This window comes from Ambystoma mexicanum, chromosome 9, assembly GCF_040938575.1.
Source record: "Ambystoma mexicanum isolate Mex_15411 chromosome 9, UKY_AmexF1_1, whole genome shotgun sequence".
Taxonomy (NCBI): domain Eukaryota; kingdom Metazoa; phylum Chordata; class Amphibia; order Caudata; family Ambystomatidae; genus Ambystoma; species Ambystoma mexicanum.
Genome location: NC_090931.1, coordinates 154,152,549 through 154,172,779, shown reverse-complemented (window position 1 = coordinate 154,172,779; position 20,231 = coordinate 154,152,549). Strand labels below are relative to the sequence as shown.

General features: G+C 48.3%; 1 protein-coding gene across 6 annotated transcripts in view; it reads left to right on the top strand.

Annotated features, from left to right (window-relative positions):
* Positions 1-20,231, top strand: part of ARHGEF12 (Rho guanine nucleotide exchange factor 12) — a 1,284,704-nt gene that overhangs the window by 937,329 nt on the left and 327,144 nt on the right. For all 6 annotated transcript variants that reach the window (XM_069614339.1, XM_069614338.1, XM_069614336.1 and 3 more), the window contains one exon: positions 18,558-18,672. In XM_069614339.1, the coding sequence (XP_069470440.1) occupies positions 18,558-18,672 (115 nt within the window). The remainder of the gene's footprint in view (positions 1-18,557; positions 18,673-20,231) is intronic.

Here is a 20,231-nt window from a genome sequence, read left to right as displayed (position 1 = left end):
TCAACCTTCACGCTTGGCTTCTGAAAGGTTGAGGTATAAGGATTGGGGCCTCCCTGAAGACGTGATGGAGGTGTTGCTCTCGGCCCGACGGCCAGCAACAAAGTCTCTGTACCGTTGCCGTTGGCGTAAGTTCTGCGACTGGTGCAGAGTTCAGAATGTGGATCCTTTTGCATGTGACATCCCCATGGTTCTGTCCTTTTTACTTTCTTTGGCCCACAGGGGCTTGCAAGTGGGTACCATTAAAGGTTACCTGGCGGCGCTGTCCATCTTTAAGCGCTCGTCTGAAGAGTGTTTCTACTTTAAAATCCCTTTAATTTCACAGTTTCTGAAAGGGCTCACTAATGTGTTCCCTCCGTCACCTTTCCTGGTGCCCGGTTGGGATTTAAACCTTGTTCTTAAGTTTCTTATGGGTGCTCCGTTTGAGCCTTTACATTCTTGCCCTTTGAGGCTGTTAACTCTGAAAACTGTGTTTTTAGTTGTGGCTACTTCCGCTCGCAGAGTGAGTTACAGGCACTTTCAGTTAAGCCACCCTTCACTGTATTTCACAAGGACAGGGTTGTCCTTGGAGTTCGTCCTTCTTTTCTTTCGAAGGTGGTTTCGGAATTTCATTTGAGCCAGGAGGTTGTTCTTCCAGCGTTCTGTCCTCCTCCACATCCTGGTAAGGAAGAGGAGAGGCTCCATAGGCTTTATCCTAGGAGAGCTTTAAGCTTCTATGTTTCACGCATGTCCCGGGTCAGAGTGGACGATCAACTCTTTATTGGTTACGCTGGAAAGCATTTGGGACAAGCTGTGACGAAACAGACTGTCTCTCGCTGGATTATTTTGGCCATCTCGGAGTGTTACCGCTTGGCTGGTAAGGACCCACCGTCTGGCTTGCGGGCCATTCTATCAGGGGTATGGCTGCATATACTGCCCTGCAAAGGGGTGTTCCTATTCGCAACATCTGTGATGCAGCCTTCAGTACATACATTTGTACGTCACTATTCCCTCGATTCCATCCGAGGACAGGATCTGGCCTTTGGCAAGGCGGTCCTTTGCTCTGCTATTTGATTGGCAATTCTAAATTTTGATTCTAAATTCTTTCCCTCCTCCTTGCTCTCGTACTGCTTTGGGAGTCTGTCATAGATATGGAATACGTCGGAGGACCCAATCCCCTCGAAGAACAAGTTACTTTCTTACCTGGTAATGTTATTTCGATGGGATGGTCCGACGACGTATTCCATATCGCTCCCTCCCTACCTTCCCCGCTGCAGAATTTCTTTTGCGATTGCAGCTTACGTTCCGCAAGGCTTTGTGTCTGACTGGCAGTAGACTAATGTCACACGTTCTGGGGGAAAAAACTACAACTCAGGCTACGGCGTCGTGCGTCCTACATATCACATCGGATGACGTCGGAGGAGATCCTCGACGACGGCGCATCGACGCAGGACGCAGACGCCGAAAAAAGTTTCCAAAGTGGCTCAGCTGTGGTGATTACCTGTCATAGATATGGAATACGTCATCGGACCATCCCATCGAAAGAACGCTACGAGTTAAGAAAGTAACTTGTTCTTCTCTTGTTGTCTAATGTGACCTTGGTTGGTTGAGGCTTTGAATGGTTCAGGGTCGGAGTACTGTTGATGGTGCGTCCTAGTGTGTCTGTCAGCCTGTGTATTCAGTTGTTAGTTTCCTCCGGCCATGACTACCTTGAACTTATAAATTCTTTTTTTTTTCTCTTGGGGTGACTTCCTTGGGCTATTGTTTAGTTGTAGTTACTGTGTGATGGTGCATTGTGCTTCCTACTGTATCTTGGTGGACTTTGGGCAGTGTGGGTGGTTATTCTGTTTCTTACCCTCGGGGTTGGTGCTAATGGTACAGGGTTTCCTGTTCCCTTGCTATCTGCCGTAATTAGGTCTGTTGTGGGTGGTTATAGTTTAGGGTCATGGTCCTATTGATGAGTCGTCCGGGTGTTTCTGACCTTTGTCTAGCTATGTAGTCGGTTTTTGGTCCTATTACGGCTTTCTCTCGGTAAGTCATTTGGTATGGCGTGGGATATTTTCCTTAGGGTTTTCCATTGGTTGCTTGGTGTGGATCTGGGCCAGTCTCTTTGTTCATCAATGTTTTAGAGGGGGTGTGTGTGTGGGTGGGTGGGGGGGGGGGGTGGGTGGGTGGGTGGGTGGGTGGGTATGTGGCCGGGCTTTCTAGTTATGTGAACAGCCAGGTTTTGAGTAGTTTCCTGAATAGAAGGTGGGTTCTTGTGTTACAGATGTGCTTTGGGAGGTCATTCCAGGATTTCGGCGCTTGGTGAGAGGAGGGGGATCTGCCAAGTTTTTTGTTGAAGGGGTTCGGTTCCAGGCGGATGTCAATGCTTGATCTGAGTGTTCTTGTTGGTTGATGTAGACGCAGTTTGTCTCTCAGGAACTCGACGCCTTGGTTGTGTATTGCTCTATGCGTGAGGCACATTGTTTTGAATTTTATTTGTTGTTTTATTGGTAGCCAATGTAGTGTTTTCAGCGCTGGTGTGGTGTGTTCTCTTCGGGGTAGTTTCAGAAGCAGTCTGGCTGCCGCATTTTGTATGCATTGTAGTTTTTTTAAGTCATTCATAAGTATAGGCTGTTGGCCTAGTCTACTCTGGACATGACGAGTGCGATGATGATGGTGGTGGTGGTTTTGTTGGCGAACGATAGGAACGGTAAGATCCTCTTTTTGCTGCTTGCAGGAGGTAGAAGCATTTCTTGAGGAGAGCGTTTACTTGTGGCTCTAGCGTGAGATTGTCTATCAGAATGCCCAGGTTTTTTACAATCGGCGAAGTTGCTGGGGTTGTCCCGAGTTCCCTTGGCCAAGGGATGAAGTGGTTTTCTCCTCCATTTTTTGAGACAATCTTTATTTCTGTTTTGCCTGGGTTGATTTTGAGGCAGTGTTGAGTTTGTTTTCCAGGTTGTCTTTTATTTTGAAGATTATTTGTGCATCGTCGGCATAGTTGTAGCAGATGAGGATGTAGTAGGGGGGAGAAGGATGATCCTTGTGGTACTCCGCAGGTGGTATCTCTCGGGGTGGATTTGAAGGGTTTCATCCATAGAGTTTCCATTCTGTTTGTTAGGAAAGATTTGATCGATAGTAGGGCGGTGTCTGTTATTCCAAGTCCTTCCAATCTTGTTTTGAGGGTGTCGTGGTTAACTATGTCGAAGGCTGCTGATGGGTCTAGGAGTATCAAGTCAGTGCTGATGTTAGAGTCTGCGTTCATTTGCAGATCATCCCATATTGAGAGGAGAGCTGATTCCGTTCCTCTCATTGGTCTGAAGCCAACTTGTGCCTTGTCCAGTAGTCCGTGCTCTTCTATGAATTCTTGGGTCTTTTTGTATATGTACGTTTTGAGCAGCTTCGCTTTGTACGGGATGTTGGAGATAGGTCTATAGTTGGAAAGGTCCTCTACGGTTCCCACTGTATCCTTAAGTAGTGGCCTGATGTATGCAGTTTTGAAGGCTTGTGGCACTTTCCCAGTTGCAATTGAAACATTGAGGACGTTCCTGTGATATTCCATGGACGCTCCTTATTTAAGAATTGATTTGTATGTGTCTGGTGGGCAGGGGTCTTCGGGTTACCCCGAGTTATTGCTTTCCTTCTCCAGTTTGACGAATGTCTCCACTGTTATTTCTGGAAAGCTTCTTAGTTTGTTTGGTTGTTCTTCCGGAGTGCAGGTGGGGATTGTAGTCAGATCGGGAGGTCTGCTTTGTATGGTTTGTGTTACGCTCACCTGGTCTCTGCGTAGGCGTTGGGGCACGGTTGCAGCCCTCCCTGAACTTTATTCACCCCCTTCAGGCCTCTCCCTCAGTAGAAAAGCTGTGAGCAGTGGTACATGGTGATACTGCTCCTGCATGGAGATAAGAGTTTGTGAGTGCGCCAATCTGTGATTGTTGTACCTCTCGAACCCTTCACCCCAAAGTACGTTTTCTGTAAGCATACGCCAACCCATAAAGCTCACCTGTGAATTATGGAATAGCAGCTCTCCGTCCTGCTACTTCTGGCAGGGGCGCATCGAATGGGATCTAGTTCCTTCACTGATCCCTGATAAGGATTAGTCCAGTCCAGCTCCGACTATGCTTCTACTTATGATTGGTAAGTCTTTTTTGAGCTCTTGTGATGCTGTTCGTTCTGTTTAATGTCTTTATATGTTGCTCCTATTCATGCCAGCAATAATGTCTCTCTTCTGTTTTCTTCCCTTAGATCGAAATGGAGCCTCAAGGCAGCTGTGAGACGCGGCCGGATGGAAGATGGATGCTACCGCAATGTTCGACCGCAGGTAAGTGATTGTTTAAGGAAAAGCGTGAAGTATGGCGAAGCACAACCTTAAACTGACTGTTTTTTCGATGTTTAACCTTGTCTTCTGTTTTTCCTTGCAGGCGCTGCTGTCGCCGATGGAGCGTGTCGTGCTGAGGTGCCAAGATGAAGATTTCGGCTTTCCAGAAAATGTAAAGATGAATACTTGGTTAGGCGAAGAGATGTACGGTTAAGAACAGTCTGCCAGTTGATAAGTATACTGGCAGGAAGCAGGATCTTCAAAGGTAAATCTGACCTCAGGCGACGGTGAGCGTTACACTGCTTGCAAGTGCAGAATAATGCAAAGCGTATGTCTTGAGGTTCGGGGCAGCTTATATAGCTGAGATCGTGGGCGCACGCCCATTAGGGCCGGCTTACCTGCCACTCCTAGAGAGTGAGCACGTGCGAAGGCAATCCATTAGCAGCCACACCCAAGAATACACTTGGCTGCTTAATGGATGGAATGTTCAAGGTTAATGCATCCTGCTTAATGGATGGGATGTTCAAGGTAAATGCATCTGAAGTGCTATGTTCATAATAAAAGCTTTTTGGTGTTAAATGGATGTTCTTGTTTACTTTTGTTCATGAGCCTGGCGCCAAAGGCGCCAGGACAGTGTCCACCGAGGTCTCCTGTGCATGCGACCCCATCATGCCTGTGCCCCTGACTTCATGACCATGACAGTTTGTTGGATGCTGGCGATTTTGTTTTTGAAGTGGTCTATAAGGTCATTGTATAGTTTTGCGGATGGTGAAATGGTGAAAAAACAAAGAAGCCAACAAGTTAGAACTTGGGTATCCCTATTGTGCACAACCGAGTTTGTGAACACAGTTTGCGGTAGAAAATAACATAATAGTTGTTAACACACATCCACTGCCCCCAGCCATAACTATAGGGTTGACTATGTGACTAAAAAAATCACAGAAATCACAGGTGCAGAGAGAAGTGAGATAGTAGGTATCCCCTTGGCAATACACATACGGTGGTGTCTGCCATTCTCTCCGAATATAAAGTTTTAGGAGAGATACAAAGTATCTCTCTAGCCTTAAAAACAGTAGAAAGTAAGGCTAAAGAAAGAATCTCAAAGGAGAACCCAAAGGGTTCCCAACAACACTTCCCTTAAGGAGCTGTGTGCTGCAAAAATAAAATACAGATGCCTTAAGAGGTATGGAGGAAAGTAGAGTCCATAGGACAGAGAACAGAGTTCCAAAAGACAGAGCCCTTAAGATTTAATCAGTGGAAAAATGCTCCACTCTCTCAGGATATAAGGAAAAAGGTCCGGAATCAAGCAAAAAGTGCTGGTGGTCTCACCAGGAGAGGGGATGAAGCATAAAAATGATCAAGCTCCCCAACAAGGAGATGCCAGTTTTCCCATGACAAATGAGCAAATGCCAGTGTAGTGAAGCTGCACTGCACAAACAGCAGGTCAGATTCAAAAATAAAAGCGAAACGTTTGGGGGTCTATTGAAATAGAAGGAACGGTGCTGTAAAGAGAAATCTTTCCGAACAGCACTTCAGCAGCCAGGACCCCACCGGCCAAATAAGCGTGACCCGGCTCATGCCTCTACTTTCACACCCTGATGGGAGGCAGGCTGTCTCAATTTGTCTGCCAGTGGCGCAATATCTCCACAGGCAAATAGGTGCTCAATATCATCCAAATCGGCAGAGAAGACTCTGGGAAGAGGATGCCGTACCTCAGCCCTAGGCTGACCCCTCAGGACCCGAAGAAGGGGGGGGGTGGAAGAGCATCGGGGAACAGATATTTCATCATCCGAGGAAGAAGTTGTTTCCGTCCACACCATCCCGGAGGAGATGGGTGATGGCGATGGGCTGTGGGATGATGGTGCTGGGCCCAGCGGTCCTGTCCCCCAGGCACCCACCAAAGATCTGTCTCTGGGTATTCTCTTGACCCGCCACACGCTGGTGTCTGAGATTCACAAGAGAATGCCACCAGCGACTCCACCGACTGGGACCTGGTTGACACTGGGTCAACCTCCGTCGAGGAAGAGGCACCCTACGCCTCCACTACAACCATCACTGCCTTCCCCCAACAGGGACACATGGATGGACACAGACAACGGTGGTCTCTCACCGCCGCCAAGGGCTTCTCCAACGGACAAGGTGGGATCTTTTCATTCCATGATTGCCCTTACGTCGGAACTGTTCCAGCTCACCCCAGAAGAGGAGAAAAAGGAAGGCTTCATGTACCAGCGCCGGGAGGTGAAGAGTGTTAGGCAAGATTGTATGCAGTACCCTTTGGGTGCACTACAACAACCCTGACCTACTTGTTATAAGTCTGTACTACACAGATTGGTAGCGTGATTGAGCAGCAATGATTATCTCAAGAGGAGTACATGTGAGCTGTAGGGGAGTTACACCAAGATTCACAGTGACAAATATTCAAATAAACTCTTTCACACAAGGTTTCTTGAATAAACAATTATTAATTTATCAGTCAGAGTAAGCCTTTTTCAGAAGATGGCAATATAAAAGCAACACACAAATATACTTCAAAACTATACACTCTTAACATCTCTAAATCAGTAAGTGCCCTTTCGAGATGACCCACAGATGCAACCTACACCCTAAGGTGACTTCAGTAACTAGGATGCTGGTGACATTGATATATCACTGTTGCATTTAGAATCACTTAAGAGTAAGTCAAAGAAAAAAGGTTATTTGAACATACAAGAGACCACAAATATTCTCAAGCAGACAAATACTTTCAGATCCCCAATAAGTCATTCATTGGAACAGGCTAAGCCAAAGTCAATGGACAAAAGTCTATATGAGCTGAAGCACTTCTTTGCAGGTAAGTAGAAAAGTCTTTGCACAATGTTTTAGAAGTCTTTGAAGAAAAGGAATTATCAATGTAGGGCCACAAGCTGTTATACTTGTGAGTAGTAGAAGATGCAAGCAGCTCTACAGTAAGAGGAAAGTTCTTTCAGACTTTTACAGTACCTTTGTATGGAAGAAAAAGTGCAGCAGATTACTTCTGTTCCTGAGCAGCTCTGCAGATTTCACTGTTCCTGGGCCTCGGTCGTGGTGACAAGAGGGAAGACTTCTGGGGACTCCTGCACTGCAATGGGACGTTCACCGCTCGCAACCGGCAATCTTCAAACAAGTGGCTGTTTGGTGTTTCAGCTCCTCGCGTCTACCACAAATAGCAACACTGTGGTTCCTGGCTGTCGAGGTGGACTTTCCTTGCTTCTGGTGTCCCGCACTCTGTTGAGAGGGGGTTCAGGCTCGGTCAGTCCTGCTTCCTGGGAGTCCAGAGGATCTTTCTGGAGCTCTTGGCTAGCTTAAAAGCAACGCACACAATCTGGTGTTCCTCTCCCTGGCGTTTCGGTTTCCAGCATCAACTCTGTGGAAATTCAACCAGCTCCGAGAGAATGTCCAGGTGGCTTACTTTGGAGTTGATTGATCCTTGCAGGGACTTCTGTGTCGATATGAATTTTCAGTTTCAGCACAGCAGCAGGGCTTCACCGGGCAAACCAACGGTCCAGTATTTGCAGAAGGCGTCCTCTTCAGGTTCTTCTTCGGTTCCTTCGTCCAGTTGTCGACTCTGTCTTCCAAGCCATAAGCCACACCTTTTTATTCAGTTCTCGCCCATTCATTCCAGCCTAGCTGTCAGTCAGCCAACAGGGTGGCTGTCCTTGCCGGACAGTCAACCGGCCAGTCACTACAGAGTGCATTTGGGTCTCCTAGGCACAGGGAGTTTCAGGTACCTCCCTCACTTCCTGCCCACCCCAGACACTCAGGCGCCAGAGGCGGTTTTCAGTCGTGGAGCCAGAGGCAGGCATCATTCGTGAATCCTACCAAAGGCAAAGCAAATAAAGGGACCAAACCTGGTTTGGCACGCAGAGTAAATCTCAAGAAGGACCTTTCCACAAAGAAATGTTGAAAAAAAAGACTGGGGCCATTTTGACAAAAATGGCACCCATGGGTGTCTTACCGTGGCAGCGAACGCAGCCAGCGGTAAAATCACATAATGGTAGTAAAACGTAAAACACTGCCACCAGCCATTCACTGAGGAAAGGGTAACATTAAAATGTTACATGAGATGCTAGACAAAGGGGATACTAGGTAGTCTCTCCAGCACCCTAGGTTAAGATAGTGTGCGCTGGGTCTAGAAAGTTACATATGTAAGTAGTCCATTTCACTTTACTGCTCTGGGAAACAGTAGTTTATCCCAGAGAAGGTATTTAAACCTTGGGAAATCTGAAAGACTTCCCTGTGTCACTGCACTGAAGGTGCTGTGTGACGCAATGTAAAAGATGATGCCTATGGAGTTTGTCAGACTCCACAACCAAAAGAAACACAGTGTACCAAATCGCATTAAAATACACAAGAGAGTGGGAAAAAAGGGCCTCACTCTCTCCAGGTTAAAAAAAACCAAGTCCTCAAAATCCAGCAACGTTGCTGGGGGTCTCTAAGGTAGAGGGAATTGGCACATTTCTGAGAATTCTCCCTAACAATAGGAAGACCATTCTGTCGATTCCACTCCTGGACAACGTCTGAGATGAGGAGCAGGCGCTCCTGAACCCCTCCTCGGCCCCGGCTGAGAAACCGGCTAGAGAAGAAATATCAGGAGTCTGCATCAAAGTGTCTCAGGTCGCAGTGGTCTCGGCTGTGGTGAGAAAGAAATCATCCAATCCGTCGTCAACATCTGTTCCCCCGGACGGTGAGGGGTAGAAGTTGGATGCAGTGGGAAGGAAAGTCATTTACTCAGCGGTGACTGGGGTCAAGGGGGCCAACGCCTTAGCGATCCTGCCCAGGTACGACCGGGAGCTTTTGTACAAGATGGCTCAGATCCTGGATTTTCTCCGAGGACAAGCGGGTACAGGCAATGGAGATCCTTCATGAAGGCAAGGTGGCATCGGACCACGCCATCACCGTGGCTCTTGACATTGCAGACAGAGTTTCGCCATAGGGGAAACTGTGTTTGCCTCCTCCGTCGTCGTGGCTGGCTGAAGGCCACCAGCTTCAGACTAGAAGTCCAGACAAGGGTCCTGGACATGCCATTCGGAGATTATCTTTTTTGCAAGGCAGTCGACGAATCTCTTCAGGCCATCAAAACTGTCACAGAGACGGCATGTGCCCTCGACATGCTGCAGCAGCACCGTCTGTCCTTTTGTCCCTCAGGAGGAAAGTCAGGGAGGTCTTCGAAGAGTTTCGGCGGTGGATCGTCCGCTTGCCGCCAACCCTAACGTTCCACGACCCAGGAAGCCTACAGGGGTCATTCCAAGGCCTTCACAGTTGGCTACCATCATTGTCAAGGCTCCCAAGGTGCGCGCCGGCCCCCAAGCAGGACTGAACCGGCCGAGACGTTGGGCCCCCACCCGTGCACCCCGCTGGAAGGCCGGCTGGCGAACTTTGTCAGCGTGTTGGAAAACATCTCCACGGATCCATGGGTGCTGGATGCTCTCACCCACGGACACACCTTGGAGTTTCTGCTAAAGTGTCCGCGCATACCAACAGTGGCCCGGCAGGAACAGCATATCCCTCAGCTGCACTGGCAGTTCGGGCCATGTTACGAAAAGGGCTGATGTAGCTGGTTCCGAAGCGACTCCGGGGCTCCAGAGTTTACTCAAGATACTTTCTGGTAAGAAAGACGACCAGGAGCTTCAGGCCCATCCTCGACCTACGATGACTCAAGTTCATTAAGTCCCAGAAATTAAGGATGGTTACGTTGCAGCTTGTGCTCAGCAAACTGGAGGAGGGAGACTTTCTGTCATCGTTGAATCTGCAGGACGCGTACTTCCACGTCCCCATTCATGTAAAGCAAACTACCAGTTCAAGGCTCTTCCCTTTGACTGAAGTCAGCGCCCAGCATCTTCACAAAGTGCTTGGCTCCGGGGGCATGCCATCTATGGCTACAGGGGATTCATGTGTACCCTTACGACGACTGGCTCATCTGGGCCAGGTCAAAGGACATTGCTGTCGATCACACGGAGAGGACGGTCCGGCTGCTGACAGATCTGGGGTTCTCGGTGAACTATGCAAAATCCTGCTCAATTCCATCACTGAACGCGCTGTTTCTGAGGTCCAGGCTCAACATTGTCCTGTCTGGCGGCTCTGTCGGAGGAGAGGATAGCGGCCATTTTGGTATTAGTACTAAAGATCGCCATAGTGAGGACCATCAAGTCGCTGCTCAGCGTTATGTCATCATGCAGCTACCTGGTCCGGCTTTGCATGTTGCGGATGCGACCGCTCCAGGAGTTTCTGGACGCCTGTTGTTTCAAAGTGTCGGGAGGTTTCAAAGACTGTGTCGGGCTCGACGAGGGGTTCCGTCAAGCGATAAGGTGATGGGGTGTGCGCTCCAACAACGCCGGGCGCGCAGACTTCCAGAGCCCTCCCTACCAGGAGACGGTCACAACGGATGCTTCACTGGATGGTTGGGGAACGCACACCGGACATCTCCACACCAGAGGTCTGTGGCTGCTGGAGGAGAAGGCGCTACACATCAACATCCCGGAACTGCGGGTTGTGTTTTGGGCCCTCAAGTCCTTCCTTCCATCCCTCAGGTACAAGGCAGCGAGGGTCTTCACGGACAATACCACCATGATGTTTTACATCCGGGAAGCAGGGGGACACCAGTTGCCCGGCGCTCTCCAGAGAGGCGCTGGAGCTGTTGCTGTTGCCCAGGGATGTTACTCATTCCTTTATATCTGTCAAAAACAGTCGCCGACTCCCTCAGCAGGGAGTTGCGCGTGTGGGAGCTTCAGCAGGATCAAGTGGACAAGCTCTTCCTCAAGTGCGGCCATCCCCAGAACGATCTGTTTGCGACACTGACGAACACCAAATGCCGGAGGTTCGCCAGCAGGTTCCCCCAGCTGGGGAGCATGGGGACGCATTCTCCTTCCCTTGTGAAGGCCTGTTTCTGTACATGTTGCCGCTGCTGCTACGAGTCATCAGTCAATTCTGCCGGTGCAGGATGATCCTTGTCGCGCCAGTATGGCCAACGCAGATCTGGTTCTCGGATCTTCTCAGCATGTCAGTGTCCCCTCCAGTCAAGCTACTAGTGGTCACAGAACTTCTCGCCAGGGGGAGGAGGCGCAATCCTTCACCACCTCCCAGGATTGCTGAACCTGCTGAGCCTGGCTCCTGCAGCATTAGAGTTTGGTGGGTATAAGCTTCCTAGGGACTGCAGGGAAGTCCTTGCCAAGGCCAGGGCATCGTCGACTCTGAAGTGTTACAGGCACAAATGGAAGCGCTTCACGACTTTGTGCCGTTCACAGAAGATTTACCCTCTGAGGGTCACTGCCCCCAATGTCCTTCCATACTTGTTGTCTTTGGCTAGGCCGGGGCTGGCTCACGCCTCCAAGGTGCATCTGGCGGCTATCTCCCGCTATACCAGGTCTCCGGGAGGGTCTTCCCTTTGGTTGCAATGTCTAATGAAGGAGTTCATCAAAGGACTGTTCCATTTGTTCCTGCCGGTGAAGGCTCCAACCCCAGCATTTGAGCTCAACGTGGTGCTGACTAGGCTCATGGGGGGCCCCATTCAAGCTGATGCATCAGGCCATGCTTAAGTTCCTGTCTTGGAAGACAATGTTCCTCGTGGCCATCACCTCTGCCCGGAGAGTTTTCGAGTTCCATGCCCTGGCTTGCAAACAGCCTTACTTGACTTTTCACGACACAACGGTGGAGCTGATGACACACCCCTCCTTCATGCCCAAGGTTCAGTTGGAATTCCATCTCAACAAGCCCTTGGTGTTGCCTGTGTTTTTTTCCGACACCTTCGTCGCCGACTGAAAGGACTTTGCACTCGCTGGATGTGGCTCGGGCGCTGAAGTTTGACGTGGCCTTCACGAAGAGTTTCTTGAACACTTCTCTGTTTTTGTGAACTTTGGCCCTGTGAACAATGGGAAGGCCTTGTCCAAGGCTTCCATCTCCAGGTGGCTCTCCCGCTGCATCACTCATTGTCACTGGTTGGCAAACCGACCATTGCCTGGCTGTCCGAGAGCCCATTCTACCAGAGCGATCAATGCCACGACGACATCTGCAGGGCTGCTATGCAGAGGTTGTCGCACACCTTCACGAAATTCTACTGCGTCAACAGGGATTCCAGGGAGGAGTCAGTCTGCCAGGCAGTGCTGGGCAACCTGTTCGCTTGAAGGTGAGCCTGGTGAGGAGGTAAGAGTAATTGCTTCTGTTGAGCTATGCCACCTCCCGTGGTTGTGCATGTATGTAATGCTATGTATTCTTTATTCATGAGCATGTGAATCCATGCAGACCCCATGCTGGAGAAGGAACAAGTTACAACTGTAACTGTTGTTCTCCAGCATGGGTCTGACATGGATTCACATGCGAATCCTCCCTCCCGCCCCTATGCGGCTCTTCTTGGTCATGCTGCCACTTTATGTGCTACCAAATCTGAAGATGGCTGCCAGAGGAGGGGCTTAGGGAGAGGGCAGTAATTGGCTGGGGCAGTATGACCCAGTGTTCAGTGATTGGGTTACAGAAGAAAGACAGTTTATAAACTAAAGTGACACTGTTTTTCTTTTACTGAGGATTCCCATCCTGACGGCGGTGAATATTCATGAACATGTGAATCCATGCCAGAGCCATGCTGGATAACAACAGTTACAGGTAAGTAACTTTTTCCTTCTTTACCTGTTGAAAGATCTTTGCACTCCCTGGACATTGCATGTGCTTTAAAGTTGTGTTGCATGCACAAACGACTTTGGAAAGACTTCTCGATATTTCAACAATTTTGGACCTGTGGGGCATGGGAAGGCCCTGTCCAAGGCTTTCCTCGCCAGGTGGCTCTCCGGTCATATCATGTATTGCCATCAGCTGGCCAACAGACAGTTGCCAGGCTGGCTGAGAGCCCATTCCACCAGAGCCATTGCATCAACGACAGCATTTCTCTATGGTGTGCCCCTGGTGGATATCTGCAGGGCGGATACATGGAGGTCTACCCATTAGGACAGTTTTTCTGAAGTCCAACTAAGGGCTTAGTAAAACCATTCAACTGAGACAGTACAAAACTCCACTCTTAGTATAAAGATGTACCATCTCAGTATATTGTAGCATAGACCGAGCAGCCAGGCTTAACCTAGGAGGGATAGAGGGCTGTAGGAAGGTACAAAGAACGCATAGTATGCCAAGGTTTCAATAGAAACACTAACAACCAGAAGTATTATTAAAAAAAAAGGTATATTTTAAAGACAAGTAGGACAAGTGAAGTCTTGGGGATAAGTACTGGTTATAGAGTCATAAACACATTAAAAAAGGCCACACCTATTCATGGGGTGTAAAACCATCAGTTACTTCTAGATCACTTTTAGTAATACAAGGGTAGTAGAGCCTGGCAGTTGTGCAGTGACATGCAGTTAAGAAATCATAGTAAACCAACCTGCAAGTATACTTTTCTGAATAGTGGATCATTCCTTCAAGGAACAGTAGAAACCTAAAACCACATTCAGGATAAGTTATACTAGGGGAGTAAGACCTTTTTGTGTAATTTACAATTGCTTTTCCACTCAGTGGAACACAGACTACGGTAAGCAAGAACTCTTTAATGTATTTTTGGATGGCAAAAGGCACACTAAGGTAAGTAAAACCCACAGTAACTTATTGATGAAGATCCCCCACGGACCCAAATCACAGCGTAGGGTGGTGGCAGTGAGAAGGCGGAAACAGGGAGGTATGCTCCAAACCATGCCCTGCGAACCTGACACCAGAGGGGAAAACGGGCACTATGTGACCTCGACCAAGTACCTGACTATCCCTGTAGGGGAGGCGCACCTGTTGATTGATGAAATCTACCAATTCCTGGGGGGAGCACAGGAAGGACGCCCGTAGACCCTGCAGTAGATGTGCACCGAGTCCTATCCGGAAAGATTGCGGGCCTATCTACCATCTCTTTCAGGGTGCAAGAGCCCACGGATAACCTCTTTTCTCCAGGTAACACGCAACATTGGCGCAATGTCGTCAATACGTTCCGAACTCAACCCCAAAACGGAACTCATAAGGGAGGAAGCTATCTCGGAAGGAAATACCTGCAAGTCACAGCATGGCCCAGAGTCCCTTTCTGACTAGCCCTTGCCTGGCCTCCGCCTCTACCCCCATCCACGATTCAGAATTTGACTCCCCACCAACCTCTGCCAAGCCCCGCCTGGAGGAATCCGGAAGAGTAATCTCTGGCCCTCAGGCTGCTAAATCATCCTCTGGATTCTCCAGCAGCGCCAGGAGCGATCATTTGCTAACCTCCTTAGGGGCCAGCTCTTACCTCCACCTGTCCCAACTCAGCTCACCCAAGCACCAACGATCTGCAATCCAACTAGGTGTGGGGACCGTTATTGATCAACCCACTGGGGACAACTGTGAGTGTCACTAGAGGATGCAAATGTAGCCAGGCACTTGCTGAGTTGGTAATTATAAAGAAACTGCTTGAAACCCTGTTGTTGAAGGGAGGCAGGGGGGGATGGAGGGGGAGAGGAGCCTTGTATTTCTCCCACTGCTGGCAGGGGGCTCTCTACCAACCTACTGAATGTCTTGTTGCACAGATGCCCCCAAACCAATGCCAATCCGTACCGAACATTAATTGTCACACAGTGGTCTCGGAGAAACAAAGCCCTGTTAGTACAAAAGGGCCTAAAGACTACATTGCTAACGAAGGGGGGGGGGGGGGGGGGGGCCAGAGGGGAGCCCCACTGCAAGCCAAACACTACCCGTCCGGAGGACCCCGTACCAAGCCCAGTGGCTACAAACTGCACTAGGCTTAGGGCAACCAGAGCTCAAGCTCCTTGGCTAAGAAGGGGTATGTGTAAGCCCACTGGCCAAGAACTGTTCCTTAGTACTGCAATCTACCTCCATGGGGGTCCCAAAGCTACTGCAAAACAGCCTCAACCAAGGGATACTTTGCTAAATAAAAGCCTGCATTGGTTATGGACTGTGGGTGGTTGTGATTTTCTTTCAAGGGACACCCTGGCGGCGTGCCAGAGACTTCCAGGCAATGGGCAGAGTGCATCCGACATTGTGGAACTGACCCTCTGGAACCGGTCTGGGAAAGAGGGGGGAGGGACGGCCATCAACCCAACAGTGGGATTACAATCAGCCTGTACCCGTGTTCTGGATCAGCTTGCCTAACCAGGCAAAAACAGAGGAACGTTCCTCTAACTGGCGCAAATCTTACTCCCTTGGGAAGGGGAGTTAGTAGGGTTTACTGGGGGTGTCCTCTGGGTGCTGGAACCTGCTTGAAGGGGGTGGGGCCTGCTTGTTGACTCCCTTCATCCTGCTATTTGTTTTGGTTATGTTTCATAATGTATTGTATTACGCTTGGCTAATGTAAATTGTATTAGAATGCATTGTGCTAGGATGTACTTTGATGGCCACATTGGCGAATAAAGTTTCTTGATTGATTGAATTGCACACAACTATTCGAGGTAAGTAAAACCCATATACTTTTTAAAGGAGCTACTAGCAACCTCAAGGTAGGTATACACCGAAGACTGTTTTAGCATCTGTATAAAACATACTATGGAAAGCAAAACCCAATGTTACACTTTAAGACTCACTCAATGTTAGTCCAGTTAGATAAAACCCAAGGCAGACTTAGTTTAGACAGGCTATACAGCAGGTCAGGGGAAGCAAACCCCAGTTGGTGAACGTACAGACTAATATTCTGAAATAAATAGTTAAGTTGAAGCCAACAGCATTTATTTTGGGAAGAGGCACACCCAATTCACAGGTGAGTAAAACATCCTTGCATATACTTTTCAGAATGGCACAACACACATTCAAGATAAGTAAGAACTTATGCAGACAGACTGAGTTCATGTGGAAGACTGTTCAAACAAGTAAGTAGTTCACTTTAGAGTTAGGGTCCAGTGAATTCTGAGAAGACACCCTAGGAGGATTCCATCAGTGGGCCTCGGTGAAATGAATGAGAGGACTCCCAATCACAGAAAACACACCAAAGCTTTAAAGAAATCACAAAGGCTTAAGATAGGTAAATACCCCAGCCAACACAGTACCTCAGCAGGGGAGACTTCAGGATGTGCAGCCAAAACCCAGGCGATGGATTCCTTCGTCAAAAAGACAGGATTTTGGAAGGGATTCTGCAGCAGGGATCAACGGAGTAGGCTCCAGGTAAGAGCTTCTTCGCAGCTTGATGCTGCTTTGTGGTTCTAATGCCCTTTTCAGGAACCAGAAGAAGTCTGAATATCGCTGATTGCTGGACGTTGCAAGTGATGAGAATCCACTCTGTTGAGACTTTTCAGACTCGAGACACATCTCTCAAGGTCCTGCAGGATGCCACCAAAGTTTCAGTTCGATTCGGAAGACCGTGCAACGCACACTGACTCGAGGTCCCAGGGTATTGCAGCCCTGCAAGTTCACAGCACGACATGGGATGGCTCAAAATGCAGGTCTTTTTGAGTCTAGTGGATCTCACCACGCTATGGGTTGTCATTTTCAGAGTCCCCAGGTCGCTTGAAAGGAACAGCAGGCTCCAGTTACACAGCAGGCTCTCCAGTCGCTGGACATCCTCTCAGTTGCGGTTTCTTCTTCCTCTTCGGATTCAGGTCCAGTGGTCGACTACTTATTCAGCTTCCGGGATCTGACTTTTATGTAGGAACTCAACCAATCAAAAAGACTTGCAACATTCAAACTTGGGGGCGCAGGGGGTGTGGGGGGAGGGGTTGGCAGTCCTTTCAGGACAGCCAGCCTCCCAGTTTGAACTGGGGTCTTGCAGGCTGGCTGGAAGAAAAAGGGCTGCAGAGTTTTGGACTCCTCTTTTGCTTCCTACCTTCAGACACTCTGGGCTTGACCGAGGTCTCCCTCTGAAGATAAAGTTAACACAAAGGGGAAGATCCAAGAAGGGACAAGAAGCACTAAAATAGCACAAAAAGAAGACGGGGCCCTTTTGGTAAAATGGGCACCCGTGGGTGCCTTTACCGCAGCTCTGAAACATCAAGCGATAAAGGTGAACCGAATTTGTGAGAAGGTTCACTGCCAACAGCTTGTTAAGGTAAGCTTGTCCCTGTAACATAATTGTTACAGTGCTAGTGAGAAAAGGGACACATTGCATCTTCCCAGCACATAAGGTGGGTTGTGCTGGTTTTCACCTAGCAAAATATAGAAGGGATAGAAATATCCGTTCTACCCTTGGGAACTGTAGTTCTCACAGGGTTAGTAAGAGAAAGTTAAACGGGATCCCAAGGGGCAACCCTGTAACAATAAAAAGGTACAGCCCAAACGTTGTCAGAGGATAAAATTAAAAGGATACTATGGAGAGTCTTAAAAATTACACCCATAAAAAGAGTAAAAGAATCTGCGAGTGTGGAAAAAGGTTCCCACTCATTGAGAAATAGGGAGAAATAATCCACCAGTCCAGCAAAAAGTTCTTCGGTTCTCACAAGGGAGGTAGATTTAGCTCTAAAGTTAAAATCTTACCTAACACTACCTACACCTTCACGAAATTCTACTGTGTCGACGGGGATTCCAGGGAGAGGAGTCTTGTGTCCGGCAAGCAGTGCTTTGCAACCTGTTAGCATGAGGTGAGTCTGCTTCTGTTGAGCCTTGCCACCCCCCGTGGTTGTGGAAGTGTACTGCTGTGTAATCGTATTAATATGCATGTGAATCCATGTAAGACCCAACGCTGGAGAAGGAACACGTTTCTTACCTGTAACTCTCGTTCTCCAGTATGAGTCTTTCATGGATTCACATGCAAACCCTCCCTCCTTCCCCTCTTGGCTCTTCTTGGTTCCTACTGCCACTTTACATGCATGAGCAAATCTGAAGATGGCCACCAGGGGTGGAGCTTCGGACGACCAATGTCATTGACTGGGGCAGTATAACCCAAAGTGACAGCAATAGCCTATAAAAGTGACATGCAGTTTTTAGCTTAAAGCTAAACTGCTTTATATTACTGAGGATTACCAGTCTGACAGGGAATATTCATGAGCATGTGAATCCATGCAAGACCCATGCGGGAGAACAAGTTACAGTTAAGTAACCTGCTAATTTGGTTCATGGGCAGTTGGTGGAAATGCTATATCGTACACTGCTATATGAAAACCTTTGTGCTGATGAAATGGATGAGTGGTACCCTGTGACTTGTGTATCTACTGATTATCAGAACCTACCCTCTTTAATAATGTCACTGTACAGTAATGTTGTAATGAATAGAAGAACTGGTCTTCTGTTGTTTTTATCACCTGAAATGGCAAGTGATTGTTTCCTCTGAGATAAACCGAGGGAACATGAGCAGCTAATAAAACTCACATGTGGCTATTATTTGGTTTAATTTCAGGATGCAGAGAGCAACCCTTTGTGTCGAAGGCTCCAACTGAAAGATTTCATTCCCACTGAGATGCAGAGGCTGACAAAGTATCCACTACTTTTAGATAACATTGCAAAATACTCTGGTACGACTTAATAGGAATGGTAATATTAACAGTAGTAGTAATGATGATTTACTCATGTCACATGCATCAGTGATGCCCAATCCTGATGCCATATCCCCCTGCAATGACTTTTGAACTACTTTCATAGCAAAATCTAGGGTCTTCCCTTACGTTTGGAAAAAAGAAATTCCGTTACCATAATGTTCTTTCTATGGATTCTTCTCCCGCAGATTCCTCATCGTGATGGATATCCCGCATCAGGTCCTGCAGTTCGGAAACCTTTTGACACAGGGCATATTGGACCTCGACTCAGCCGTCGATCCTTCTTGTCTGGCTCTTGATCGTCAGCTCTGGATGTGACATCAGGCTATATATACCACGTCACTATGCCCCTGCCTCAGGTCCTCCAAATGTTTCCCCTTGCGAATGAGCGCTGCACAAGAAAAACCCACAACAGTGTGTGAAGAAAATACTTCTTAAGACAAATACGTCATCCCAAAGCCATCACCAGATGCCTTCTCGTTTGGACAGAAGCGACAACCCACAGAACTTTCTGAGCAGGGATGGATGGGAGGGTCGATGAGGAATCTGTGGGAGAATAATCCATAGAAGGAACATTATGGTAAGGTAATTTCTCCTTCAATGGATTGCTTTCTCCCGCAGATTTCTCATTATGATAGACTCCCCAAGCAGTTGGGATAACAAAGGAGGGCAGAAAGATTTAAACCAGTAGATTCGGAAGAACCGCCCTACCAAACCGAGCATCAGCTTGCTGTGCAATGTCGAAGGCATAGTGCTTGGTGAAGATATGTAAGGATGACCAAGTGGCCGCCCTGCAAATATCTCTAAAATGGACACCTCTCTGGAGGGGCTGTAGAGGCTTAGACCCCTTGGTCGAGTGGGCCTTGATGCCCGCTGGAAGGGCCTTACCTGATTCTTGGTAACACTCGGAAATGCACAACATAATCCACTGTGACAGGGTTTGTTTAGTGATTGCAAGGCCTTTTCTAGACGAGGAATGGGCTACAAACAACTGGTCTGCTCCTATGAACTGGAGCTGCTGAACTGGCGTCAGATGCGACTTCAAGTTGAGGGAGAAGCCCAGCCTGTGCTGTAGTAGGCAGGTGTCTTCCAGATGAGACGAGACTTGCCCTGCCGACTTCCCAGGTACTACAGAAATACATGGATGCCAGATCTCCTGAGGTGAGCCGCAACTACTGCCATGCCTCAACCCAAGCAGAAGCACTTTAAACTGATGGTGCTTGTCGCCAATGAGAAACCGTAGGAACTTCCTGTGCTTTGGTGTATCAACACACGGAAATAAGCATACTGTAGGTCTATCAACACCAGCCAGTGTTAGGCAAAGTTTGTATGCAGCACCCTTTGGGACCACTACACACAACTAGGACTACAGGTGTAAGCAAACCAACATTTTGTATAAGTCTGTACTACACAGTTTTGGTAGCGGAGCAGCCAGGCTTAACTCAAGAGGGGAATGTGAGCAGTAAGGATGTTATGCAGAGGTGTACAATCACAAGTGTTCAAATAAACACTTACACTCAAGGTTTCTTTGATAAATA